The 14,273-nt window shown below is 36.5% G+C and overlaps 1 protein-coding gene across 1 annotated transcript in view; it reads right to left on the bottom strand.

Annotated features, from left to right (window-relative positions):
- The window catches only part of gabbr2 (gamma-aminobutyric acid (GABA) B receptor, 2), a gene marked incomplete at both ends in the record, with an annotated part of 193,450 nt that overhangs the window by 63,581 nt on the left and 115,596 nt on the right, over positions 1-14,273 (bottom strand). The window contains 5 exons of the mRNA XM_079259213.1: positions 489-596; positions 1,671-1,803; positions 2,075-2,225; positions 4,656-4,736; positions 11,423-11,483. Of these exons, the coding sequence (XP_079115339.1) occupies positions 489-596; positions 1,671-1,803; positions 2,075-2,225; positions 4,656-4,736; positions 11,423-11,483 (534 nt within the window). The remainder of the gene's footprint in view (positions 1-488; positions 597-1,670; positions 1,804-2,074; positions 2,226-4,655; positions 4,737-11,422; positions 11,484-14,273) is intronic.

Below are 14,273 nucleotides of genomic sequence, written 5' to 3'. Positions count from 1 at the left end.
TAAGCGGTTCGGAAAATGAATGAATGAATGAAAACTTAAAATTGACATCATTGCTGAACCTGCACCACACAATCAAGGAATCTCAAGAGCTGCTAAGCACAGCTGACACTGACTGTGAATGAGGACAAAAGACCCCTTATTGAGCCTCAAAACTTAAGGACACGCGTGCACACACACACACACAGTGGCTTGATCAACCTGTGGTAGGCCTGCTTCATGGAGGGTCTGTTGTTAGTAAAAGGCTGAAACACTTGATGCCTGGGTATGTGTTACTAGCTTTAGTATATATACATATATATATGTATATATATATGTGTGTGTGTGTGTGTTACTAAAGCTAGTAACACACACACATGTAAAGTTATATGTGGGTATGTGTTACATATATATATATATATATATATATATATATATATATATATGTATATGTATACATATATTACACACACAAATGGCAAATATATGTAATGAATAAAATCTGTAAATACCTTCTTCTTCATCTTCACATTTTTGAAGATGGCATGCACCCTCCAGGTCTTGGCAAACATGGCGCCGAAAGCTGTCGTGTAACCAACTATGAGGATCCAAGTCCGAACCTGCCACAACGACAGCAACATATCAAGTTATGTCATGTTGTAAAGTAGGGATCAAGGCTCAGACCAGCATCTGATCTGGCAGGTATCTGCAAAGCTGAGATCGATCAAAACGGCACAGTGAGACATTCTAAAAATAAAAAGCTGTCAGATTTCTGTTTTGTCTCACAGAGTTCTGCGAAGACGTTACAGACCACGAGGCTGTGCTCTCCTGAAAAGCCTCAAATTTGAACAAAACCAAAAGAAGCCTAAAATAGCTCTGTCTTGACTGGACAATTGGCTGTTTTATTTTTGTTTTTAGGCATATTTTACACATCTAAAGCATTTATTTGCATAAAAATTCCTTCTGCACTCACTTGTATTAAACTAATGTGTGTTTAACAATTTCACCTTAGCAATGCCACACACCAACCTTTGCCATACCAGAAGGCAGCAAAGCCACGTGGAACTTATAAAATAAAAACAGCTGCACTGTCCATTCTCCAGTTAATCCACAGTGTTCCTCTGCTGAACTACTAAAGGGATGAGATTTGTTTTGCAACTGCAACAGAGCTTCATGCAGGAAAAGGGCAGTTCTGACTTTGGTATGCATGTGCACGTGTGTGCCTCTGTATCTGGCAGGGTGTTGGAAACCAGTTATCGCTGTAATCAAAACTCTTTAATTAATTCAGTATCTACATAGTCTCACAGTAATGATACATGTGGGGAAACTTCTAAATCTGCTAAATGCAAGCTGAAGACCTGCAGTGACTCCATCCGTTTCCTACTGATTACCAAGTGCATATGGGGGGTTTGGTTACACTCTCCATATTTTAGCAAAACTGTCACATATTGAGTGAAAAAATGTGAAAAATGGTTGTACTGACTGATAGTGTGTGAAAGAAACAGAAATAATGTGATATAATGTAAAAATATACAATATATTTTAAGATTTACCCGACCCTCTTTGAACTGGCAAATGAAGTTTCAACACACTGCGAGCACCGAATTTGTCAAGGTAAAAAAAAATATAAATAAAAAATCCTCAGTTTTCATTCAGTTTTTCAGCTTTTAGAAATAAGTGCAGGAGGAACTTACAGCGCACAGCGTTTCAAACTCTTTGTCAGAAACAAAACCTCCATCCAGACCAAAGAGGAAGATAGAGGCGTAAGACAGCATTCCTCCTAAGATGATCAGATTGTTCATGTAGGGACTGGACATCTTGATTAGTCTGAAGGAGGAAAATCAAAGATTGGAGGTTAAAAAAAAAAAGACGAAAAAAAGAAAAACCTTGAAAAAATACAAGTGAGATTGTCTCATGTAGAATATGATTTTAAATAATAGGATATCAGCAGAAAGATTTATACTGTCCATCAACGTCTCCCCCCCTTAACACCAACCCCTAATTTACTTCCTTCCTTTACTGTACAGTTCTTTCTGCATTTCCTTCACAGATTCCCATTTATCCTCCAAGAAGTACTTCACCAGAGCCAGATGCTGACCTGTGGTTTCGGTTCTTGATGTTGAAGAATAGAAAGGCCCCAGCCATCAACATTCCCAGTATGGTTATCGTGGATAGGATGCTGTACAGCGGCACATTAATGTGGCGACGTTGTAATCTCACAAACGTCCGATCATTGGGAGGCCCCACACCTGCAAACAGGAGATGACAGTGGATCATGACATTTTGAGTTTCACCATTTCATTTGAACTTTCTCTTGATATCACAGCAAATATTCATCTATTTCAGATCCCGGTCCTCAGTTTTCACTGTTGCGAGACTGCTTCTTTATGCATCACTGTCAAGTTTTTGTGGTTAAACCCTGCACTTTCTTATCATTTACTCTATTTTTCTCCTGCAAGTTGGCCAATCGATTGCATTGGCATCACCTTACAGTTCTCCACTTACTGTGGTCAGGGATGTGGAAAAAAGCTTTTATTCCTAGACGTTCTGTATGAGGGGCAAAGGAGAGAAAATGGAGCTAGAGTGGAGAGGGGGGAGAACAGCCAGAAGGATCAAACAAATTACAAAGTGTGTTGACACAGGCAAACACGGGAGAGGTGAAAAATGGACCAGTAAATAATTTAGCTGACAGAGGACAGTACTGAGTCTCGTCTCGGAGTGATACAATAATGTTCTCTAAGTAGAAAGTTTGGGTTTGAGTGAGTTAGTAAACAAAAGATCGAGATTTGATAAAGCTTGAAAATTTTGTCTTCATCGAGGACGAGAAACACTTAGACACGGACCATTTTTTCCTATTTTAGTTATAATTGTGATGTTATTGGCCTGAAAGTAATCATTCGCTACAAAAAATTCATGACAAATTATTGGAAATGATATTTTTATGGTAATTTCTATGTGCCAGAATGCCATGAATAAGTTACATAATTAAGGGGGTTAAATATGCACTATGTAACTTTGCAACCTTAAAACCGCCTTCCAGCAGTGTGTTATGGCACAGTGTCATCTGTTGTGTGTTTTTGGAACCATTGTTCCCGAGCAACTTGCTGAAGCTGAGAAACTTCATCAGGTTTGCTTCCAGGACCTGTTGTGATGTTGCTGCTGAGTTTTTCTTTACACAAAGTGCCACATGCTAGCAAGCGGACATCAACACCAGATGTTTTGAACATGAACAGTAGCCATTTCAGCAAAGAAACCTTGGAGTACATTTTTGGAGGAAGAGAGGAAAAGACAGAAATAAAGGGACAGAGCAAGGGATCCAACATGGATCAACATCAGACTGACTTATACTGGTTGTAAAGCGCTAGTAGCATGCAAGATGGATATCAAATGTTGTTGACAGGGGACACATCACTGAAAAAACATGCCAAAGTTCTGTGGTGCGTCTTTAATTCCTAAACCTTTTCTACAATTTAGAAGAATTCCCTCAAACATGTGTATTTCAAACACATGTCAGAGACATCTTTTAGGTTGATATGACAGTCCATATTTTGTGGTGTAAGATACTGAATATGTTCCGACTATGGAATAATAAATAATTAATTTATCAATCTTTTCTGAAAGCAAAGAAAGAAAGGAATTCATGCTGAAACAACATAATTTCACATTACAAATGAAAAAAAAAAATATTGTATTCAAATTAAATTACCTTCATTATATCTGTCATCTTGTCTCTCTCCACCACTCAATAAGGAAACTAAACCCTATATAAATAGATCAGGCATTTGTAACAAAGCTGACTGCTTTAAAATCAAGTAAGTTTTAAAAAATGGACCGGATATCAAACATGTATTTTTTCCCCCAACATTTAATCCTGACATGTTTGGTTCAATTGACAAGTGTGGGACATTTATCATTTATAAGTTACATGTAATATTTTCTTTCTTCTTTATGGTTAGGAATATCATCCAATTTCAGCTCTTTACACCATATTATAATTTTAAAACTGCGAGAATGAAAGCACAGCTTCTATAAGACAAAGCTGGCGGTATGCAGTTGCCTCATGTTGTATGCAGTTGTGGCACTTTAATTGGGATTTGTCCTAATCCATTAAAACCTTCAGGTCACACACTAACGACAAACTAAATGAAGACAAACTATTGTCTTTTTTCATTAATTCAAAGAAGTAAAAAAACCTACATATTTATAGCTTTTGTCTTTATTTTTCATTAGATTTTCATTTCTATTGGGTCTCCTTTAACATAGTAATATAAAATCGCAATAATTCAGTGTAATGATCAGTTTTGAAATCACCTGGGAAGTCATTTTTACTTAAACATTCAACAAGATGTTGGACTTAAAGCTACTGAAAAATACAGGTAGACGGGTAGAAGCTGCTGTTCTGCATCAGCAAAGTAGCAAAGGTTTAGTCTGGGAAAAGTCATAAATATCTTTTATTGTATTTGGTTGTGGAATATGTGTTACATATACTTTGTTTCACTCAGCTGTTTCTGGCAAACCTACAGAGACACAAAGCTGTATGTGGGCTGTCAAGGAATGAGGTCTGTAGACCAAATGATATGTGGCATCAAAAGTGTTGAGGAAACATATTTTTTTTTCAAGGAAGGATGTCTGAATGCATATGTCTCCATTCAGCTTCTGTTTCTAGACTTTTTGTATACCTTGGAATCTGATGGAGTTGTTGTTGAGTTCCAACACATCAGCAATCGCGTTGTATTCTCCCACTTTCTTTTCCTGGCCCTCTGTTAAAAGAGAAAAACAAAGAAAACAGACATGGAGACATTAATAAAAGTGGCAAAAAATATGTCCTTTGAAAAGGAACTCTGGGTATCATCTAAAAGGAGAACAGATTTTCAGAATGCCTTTAAAATGTTTGTTACAATCCTTCTAGTTCATGTTGAGATTATCCTGCACTCCTGCGATATATATTTTGATTGACAAACCAACCAGCGAAGGAACATTATTAGCCATTATACTCCATTATACTCCTTATAGCTGCATTTAACAGATTACTCTCAACAGCTAAAAAAGTATCTTTGCTGGTCCAACTTCTAAAACTTCTAAAACTTCTAAAGCAAGATAAAAACGTCAGTATTTGGAAACAATTTGGAAACAGATGCTAATGCATAAAAAAAAAAACAAAAAAAAAACAAAACCCAGAGGTTTATTTTGACAGTCCTATTTGTGCCTAGTTGTATTCTGAATATAATATCTTGTCACTAAGTTTTTTTTTAATACTTTTAAACTATTTTAAACTATTTTGAGAAAAATATACCTGACTTTGGTGCCCTTATAAGTCCCTGGAGGCAATTAATACACTTGATTGTGTCAATCAGGGCAGTGTCATACATCCATAAGATCCTTTATAATATGGACTGGAAATGACTGGGAAGGCATGGGAAAATGAGTTGGGGCAACAGATAACTGATGAGATCAGAAGTGATTGTTTGAAGAGTAAACACAATTGTTCAGTCAATGCCAGGCACAATCTCTAACACTTTAAAATATTACAAAGACTCTACTATTCGAGGGACAAGAAGTAGCTTGTCAAGTCTGCAAATTGCAACTTGACACATTATCTCTGCTCATGAAGTAAAAAGTTGCTGAAAAGTTTTTGGTATTTTTATTGGTTTTTGGGAAGCACTGGGACCCTGATCCACTTATTACTATTGCTGGGGATTCTGCTTTACTGTCAGCCAATAAATATGAGAAAATTGCTGTTTTGTTTGGTATGGTAACAGCTAAATTGTTGATCCTGAGAGTGTGGAGGAAAGACTTTGTGCCCATGTTTGACCTGTGGTTGGGGGAACTGGTAAACACACTGTATCAGGAAAGAAGAGCTGAAGAACAGCAATTGAAGAAGAGCAAAAGAAGAGCAGCATGTTTGGCAGGTTATGAGACCCCATGTTAAAGTTTCTTTAGTGAAATGACTGATGTGAATGATTGACTTTGCAGTTTCAAATCACTGTATACATCTTTTTTCCCCCCTCTGTATGAATATTGTATGCGCATTTTTAAACTAGACATTGAGTGATGATACAAAAAGCAAAGTTGTGACCTCCAGAATCCCCAGACAGGCCACTGAATATCTTTACGGGAGTAAAGAAAAAAAACCCATTAATACACTGTCTGAGCAAATTATGTGAGTTGTTCCTTTTTATAACAATCTAAATTCAAACTGTAATTTGACATCATGACTGTCAGTGTCACAGCTTCAACCGTATGACTCAACGCACACTCTTCCACAACCACTCAGTTTTTAACAACATCCATCATCCCTAACATAGAATATATAGATGATCTAAAATTCTTAAAGTTAACCTCCGTTGCCAGCTTAAAAAGGGAAGGAGGTGATCTTCCTGCATGAAATATTCTCAACTGCTATTTCATTTTACTTCGATGAAACATGAAGGACAATGAAACACACATATTACAGGAATATATAATATATGTAATATCTATAATATGTAACAGCTTACAGTAAAAAGCCAAAATGCAGAGTATTTAATAAGTACTAATATAAAAATCTCTTATGTTGAAGGACTCAATAATGTAATAATGTTTCATAATGTATTCATTGTTCTGCAGCACAGTCCACATTGTACTAGCTGTAGTATTTTTTTTTAGATAAAATAAGAAGACAGTAAAGTCTCTTTATTTTAAAGAGTTTAGTGTTTTCTTTTTCTGAAACAGTGAAGTGTCTCTCAGGTGTAATATAATAGGAAGCATGACCTTGTCAGGCAAAGCTGGGCATTCAGTCATAAAGATGAATCGCCCAGCGTTACACCAGAGATGAGGGGAAGGGAAGATTATTCTCATAACTGTTGTTTTTTTGTTTGTTTGTTTTTGGGTTTGCTTTATTTATTAATTTTTTTCATCTGTTATTGTTTTTTTGGGGAATCTTTGTACACAACCAGCAAGTTGTTCTGCTGGGAATGTACAAATCTCTCTGCTCTTCCCCATTATCGCTGTTACTGGCCCATTGAACTCTCAGGCAGTGTCCTTGGCAAGAAAGATGACAGACAGCATCAGGTATTTCAGCACCACAGTGTACAGTGTTTCCTTTCTTTATTACTCTCAGTGACTCTTTGATCTTCGGTTTTCATTAAAAATTCATCCAGTGTTGAAAATGACACACTATATGTGACAGTTTTGGTGCAGTAGATTAACTCCTTAACACCTGAATTTATTTACACTTAGATAAAACCAAAAGAAATAAAGAAAAAAAAAAAAGAAAACATGAAAAAAATAACAAAGAATGAGACTGAAATAAAAGAAAATACAATAATTACTGAATACATTGATAATAATTTGTTTATAGAGATAAGTATTAATCAATCTAAGTAGAAATACATGAATAAGAATGAATAAAACAAAAAAAGATGAGAAAAAAAAATCAGTTTAATAACAAGAAATAAAACAGACAAAGCCAGAAGAGGTTTGTTAAGGGGTTAAATGCACCCATTATATCAGGATTTCTTCCTTAGTTCAAACTGCTAATCACCTCCACCAAGGCAGAGGCCTTGTTGGCATGGGTTTGTCTGTCTGCGCGTCTGTCTGTCAGCAACATAACTGAAAAAAAATAAATAAACAAACAAACAAATGTATGGACAGATTTTTTCAGGAAATCTTAGAAATGAAATAACAAACGTTAATAGATTCTGTGGTAATCCATATCATTTCTGGATTTCTTTTTTTTTTTTTTTTTTTTAAGAATAAAAGGGAGATAGGGAGAATTGTGTCATTAAAACTTCTAAATTAGAAATATTACCCACAGTCACTGAAAACAAACAAAAATAAATAAATAAATAAAATAATGACTTGGCAGAGATCTGGTCTCTCTAAACACCTCTAGTTTGTGAAATGTTTTTTTTTTTTTTTTTTTTTTTCCATTTCTCTTCGATTTTTTTTCAAGTTATGATAATGAAACAACTGAACATAATGAATTTACATAACACTGGCAGTGCTAAGTTGACCAAAGATTGGTTCAGGAATCATTCTAGAAACATTGTGATCCTCTCAGTCCATAGATTTGAATCCTACAGAAAATCCTCGGTATGATTTAAAGAGCACAGCTGCAATGAAGAAATATTCGAATATAAAAATCTGCGAGTTTTTATGCAAAGAACCACTTAAACCCTGAAGAAGATGTATGAGAATAATGGAAAAATAACAGTAACCCTTATAAGAGGTCATAGGGAAAACAGAAAATGCAGCATCATCATAATATATATTATTAGGTTTGCATTCTCTAAGTGTTGTAACACAAGAGGGCCGCAGATACAAACTAATTTGTTAATATCAGGGATTAACATGTGAAACACAGGTTTTACAGATTTTAAACACTTTTGAAGACTGTCATGTTAAAGGCACGTGAGAGGCAACAATACATATGAAAATGTAATGAGAGTTCTACGTATTAAGTGTACCTGGTTTAGTCAGTGGAGTACAGTGCTCAATGAATCATTTAACAAATTAAATGTCAGCACCATCCAAGTAACAGTGTTAAACCCTAGAACATGTTAGTACTATTTTTGGACTCCTTAACTTAATACAAGTCAGTTAGTTGATTTTAAGAGATTGCCAAATAAATGAAAAGCTTTTCATGGTTTTGATCTGAAACTATATGGCTAAACTGCTTTGCCATATTTCCAGAAAGGAAAAATAAAGTACATAGAAACAGCTTTTTTCTGATGCATCAGCGACTCAGGCCTTTCGCTTTGCTGGAAGAAGCTTTTGTCCAAGTTTGAAAACTTAAATGTCAAAGTGCCAATTTCACCCATTTTGTAGTGATGTATGCAAAATTGATTAAGATAATTTGTAGATCTTTTTCTAAAAGGTCTGCTTCAGTTTGCCTTTGATCAAGTTCATTTTGGTCTTTGCAGTGTCAGTTCTGTGAAGTTCCAACATAAAAACAAAGCCGCTTCTTCAAACAATCCTTGTGGTTAAAGTTCAATTATAATCTTCTGAGCTATTAAAGTGGAAAGTACTGCAAGAGGACTATTGCTGCAAGGTATACTGGCAACAGCAGGGGTTTTATTTTTTAACATTCCAGTAGAAGGCGATGGAAAAGCAGGAAATGAATTCCTGCTTAAGTTTGTGCGCTGTTGAGGGTGTATCTCTTAATATCTATAACATTGTTGCCGGCTCTGATTGCATCTTCACCTTAAAGATAGTACATTATCAAACCTCTGGTCCTCTTATCTTTCATGCCTGGTAGTGTGCTGATTTACAATATGAGCGACAGTGACTGTGATCATGACCCCTGGCAGAGAATTATCTCTGAACCCCATGAGAGAAAGTAGAAATAAGACTCATGGAGGACCTTGACTAAAAAAGTCTGACAGAGTAAAATGGAGGATCAGAGGCCGTGGACAGATGATAAGGTTGTTTGAGGATCACTCCCTTTTAAAATATTCAAACTGGGTCTACCCCTCCCCTCCACTTGAACCAGCCCAGGCTCTTGTGTGGTGCGTCAAAAGGATAACACATTCACCATCCCTGACAAGTGAAGAAGAGGCGATAGAGTGAAGATAGGGAGGAAGGAGATGTAAGAAGCGATTCTTAAAAAAGGGAGATTTGATGAAGGCAACTGTGTGCTCTGGCCAGGCTGAACTTTGAGAAAGGAAAAGCAGATGCACAAAGCCAATAGTGTGTTATAAATTATTAGAAATGTGTCGATACTGTTTTCTATCATTTTATGCAATAGTCTGAGAAAAAGTATAATCATTATTATTGTTATTATTATTATTATTATTATTATTATTATTATTATTATTATTATTGTTGTTGTTGTTGTTACTATTATTATTATTAGCTTATTTATTTATATATTTATTTATTAACCAAGCACTAACACTCTGCATTTCAGCTATGATAGTATTTCTTTGCAGATATTCAGCTGCCACTGCAGGCACACACAGCTTCGTTTAAACCAAAGACTGGATGTAAAAGATGGATTCCATTTACAAAAAACAAAACAAACAAACAAACTCGCAAAATAAAAACATCTTAGGCACCTAATGATAAAAACTCATGAAATACATTTTTCACACAAACTGTTATTGTGTCAGTGCATCAGATCAACACACTGATCACACACTCTCCTAAAATAATTCTATCTAAAATTAGATATTACCTGAAGCATGTCTAGCTCCACTGTCCTTTCCAAATATAGTCTCATCTGGTTCCAAAAATATCAAAATGGGGACAACTGAGTCTGTGGCAGACTAGCGATCTGTCCAGGAGGAACCCTGCCTCTCGCCTGATGATTGCTGCGATAGACTCCAGCTTTCTCCGTGATCCCTAAGTGGACTTAGTGGTATCGAAGATAAATGAATGAATGACAACTGAGTGCCAAACTTGTGGCGTAAGATGAAAATCAGCAAACTAAGAGTGTCTTGGCGTCCTTCTTACACACATAAACAACAGGGTTCATCTAACACTTTAGTGTTAGAAGCTTTTATCACTTTTTTCTTTCAAAAGAAGTTAGGACTGTAGGTGGCTTAGCAACAGGAACAATGCCAATTTAATGACAAGAAATTGTAGAATTAGAGATTATACACTTGCAAAGGTACAGTGGATTTTACATATTGAATTGTTTCTGTTTTGAAACATTAATAAATAGATATTCTAGTGGACAGGGGGAGGCAAACTGCCTGTCATACTGGAATGGGTAGTTGCAGATAAAAAAAAAAACTGCAAATCATTATAGCCTCATATTTTTCTCCTGATCACACAGAGAAAACACACAGACACAGTGTGTCATGCAAGCAACCCGAGAGATCAGGTCCTTCTGCAGTCAGGAAGATAAGATGGTTATGCAGAGAGGACTGAGCATCACTACGCTGTGGTGCTATATCGTCTGAGAAGCCTGGGAGTTTGGATTTCCCTGCATGAAGATGAAATCTCTGGGTAATTCTCAGGAGGTCAGGAAGGATCAAAACAGCCATGGGATTTTTACATAATAGGAGGAAAACTGATATGTTTTTCCCCCTACTGACTCTAAGTATCCATGCTTACATTCTGCAACTACCAACAACACCACTTAGACAAATTCAGTGGAAACTATTTTAGCCTCTTTTTCTTTTGAGAATTACTCTTTTATTCCATTTTAGCTCTTATGCTAAAGCTCTTTTATGTGATATGCAAAAGAGTTGTGATGGTCCTGTGTGAGTTCGGAAAGCCTAGCAAGTCTTAATGAACCCACAGTAGAGCGTCTGAAAATGAACATATCATGACAATAATTTTAGCAGCTCAGCAAAATAAGGCAAAGAAAAAGAAGGGTTGTTTAGAAATGAATATGAAATGGACATAGTAAAACTTCATTTTTGTATAGATAAGAAAGCAGTTAGCGGGAAACTATATGACGTATACATGAAGGAAAAAAAATCATGTGGAAAACATCAACAGTTTTGTAAAAACGTACCTTGAAACTGGTTGAACTTTATTGTGCCCATTCTTTCTCCATTACGAAACATGACTTGACCCTGGAAAAGATGGGAAAAAAAACATGATATATGCCTTAAATATAAAACTGAAACCACACGTGTTATTTTGATTTACTAAACCACTATTTTCTGCAAAAGAAGATGTTTATTAAACAGCAAAGTTAATGAAGCGAGAGCTCAGTTAATGTAAATTGATACACAGTGTTTTCTGACACAGGAATGTTGGCAGAAAAAGGGCAACGTCTCCGTCCCTTGCAAACTCCTCATTTGATTAGAACTGGCCACAATTGATCTGTTTATTGAGGTAAACAAAAAGATCCTTCAGCTAATTCATTTTCTAATATCCGTAGAACAACATCAGGTCAACCAGTCTGCCGCATTCAACGGCGTCAGCCCACATAGAGCTGGTTCTAATCAGCGTTTAAATGAGATTTAAAAAGCTGTTCGTTTAGTGCCGCCCTCATTGGAAAGTTTTCACTCTGAGATTTAAGTCTATGGTTTACCTCTTAATACTGATTGAAGTGTTTAGAGGACAAACAACCACACCATGATGACAAAAAAATAACAGTGCAGATTCTGTGGTTTAAACTTCACAGGAGGAAAATAAGCAATCTCCAGCCAGGAGGTATCTGGCAAACACAAACAGGACATAAAGCAACTGAACTTTTGGCAGTATCATGACAACTCTGTCATGCTTCTTTCACTTCATCCTCTCCCATATTTAGATTTTTTTCCCCTTTCTCTTCTTCTGTCTTCTCATTCCACTCAGTTTTCTCTTTATCTCTCTCTCCTGCTTCATCTACCAAGACTGTTCAGTTTATTCAGCCCACCATCTGCTCACACAGCTCCTTAATTACGCATTTAACTGGGTTTACATGTTAGCCGATGGCTAACAAAACAGGTGAGACAGACAGACAGACACAGATAGATAGATAGATAGATAGATAGATAGATAGATAGATAGATAGATAGATAGATAGATAGATAGATAGATAGAGTTTGCTGATTAAAGGATAGCTGGAGGGAAATGGTGGGGGGTGCTTAAGAGGTAATTCTTTTCTTTAAAAGACGGCAAGCTTTGAAGTGGCATGGCAGAACTCCACCCCTCTTTTTGATTCGCAGTCTTTGTGTGGTATCTTTGATGTTGGTCTGTGTGAGTGTAAATGTATGTAGGTCTATGTGCATGCACTTCCTGTGTAGTCATATTATGTCTATGCAATTGGATGGACCATAGATAATGTATGCTTGAGCTTCTCTTGGGGCACGGTGTCACCGGTTCTTTGTAATAATTATTTACAACCTTACTTCTTTCGATACTTGTTCTGAACGATGTCATTCTGTTTTGTCAAGTTCCTTTTTGTCACATACAGCTCTTTTCTGCAGCGCGCTCTACACTTATGTCTGAAGTTTTGCAGTGTTCCTCAGTTCAGTTCATTGTGCATTACATTGAGATAACTGTGTTGTAAACAGGGCCAAACGATGTGGGCAAAAAACAGAGGGACTCAATTTGAGGCCATTATGGTTCCAGTTTCTTGAGTAGCTGCGTGCCACACATGCTTTTACTCTCTCCTTTCACGCCACCACAAAGCTATCACATACCTTACTGAAGTGGTTGGTCTAGCGAATCTTTAATGCATTTTGTCAGAATCACTTACAATTTATGAAAGGCAAACATAGAGGCAGTAACTGGCAAATTTCATTGGAAACAACCACATATACTAAAAATACTAAATTGACAATGTATTGTAAACCTTGTGCCTTTAAGGTATCCTGTGTGTTCTTAAGGAACTTTTTCTAGTGCAGGGATTCTCAGTGGTCCTCGAGGACCGGTGTCCTGCAGCTTTTCACAGTGTCCCTGCTGGAACTGACCTGACTCAGACTAAAACAAGCTCTGCACATGTCTGCTAAATTCACATTGATTTGAATCAGGTGTGTTGGAATGGGGACACTTGGAAAATCAGCAGGACTCCAGCCCTCAAGGACCAGGATTGAGGACCCCTGATCTAGTGGCTCAGAAGGGAGTCCATGTCTGAAGACTTTGGTTATGTATTATGTGAGCGTTCATTGTGTTTAGGTATGTGTGTGACAGGATATGGGCGCATTAGGGGAGACGTCAGAGGCGATCAGCTCCTACGTTGTCAGTGAGGGTGAAAATGCTGCCAGTGACAGGAGTTTTGGGGTCAAATGAGGAATCAGTGTGTGCTACAAGTGTGACATCCTCTGGGTTTTCAGGGTTTCAGGTTGCAACACACATGATGGACATGTAACTATGATGCAAACACACAAAAGCAAATACATGCTATTATTTAACCTTTTGATGTGTTATGTCCCACTCCGGTGGACACACATTTAAAGATTTTAAATGTCTTCTAAAGTCTCTCTTCTAGTATATTCATAAGTGACGATGGTATATTTGCAATTTTGCCACTTCAGTGGACATTAGTATAGTCATTAAATACTACAAAATGATACCATGGAAGTTTTATAGACTATTTTTATTACTTAAATATGAGTATATAATTTTATAAATATTTCTATTGAATAGATTAAATAAATAAAGGGTTAAACAATATTTTAAAAAAGGAAAAGTGTCTCTGTATATATCTGTAGAAGTAAAATATTGTATGTGAAAATATGGGGAACTGTTTTTTTTTTAAAAGAAATCCATCCCTCAGAGGGTTAAAAGGGCAAAGTAGAGGCCTCAGACTGTGCCACTCGACTTTATCTAAAATAATTCCCACCAAGGTGATGACAACTGACTAGATAAACAACATAAAAATCTTAAATCTTCACACATTTCTCCATTCACAATCTGATGTGTCTCTTTTA

Source organism: Telmatherina bonti (assembly GCF_933228915.1).
Source record: "Telmatherina bonti genome assembly, chromosome: 19".
Classification (NCBI taxonomy): Eukaryota; Metazoa; Chordata; class Actinopteri; order Atheriniformes; family Telmatherinidae; genus Telmatherina; species Telmatherina bonti.
Note: the sequence above shows the minus strand (reverse complement) of the source record. Positions and strands in the feature narration are given on the sequence as shown.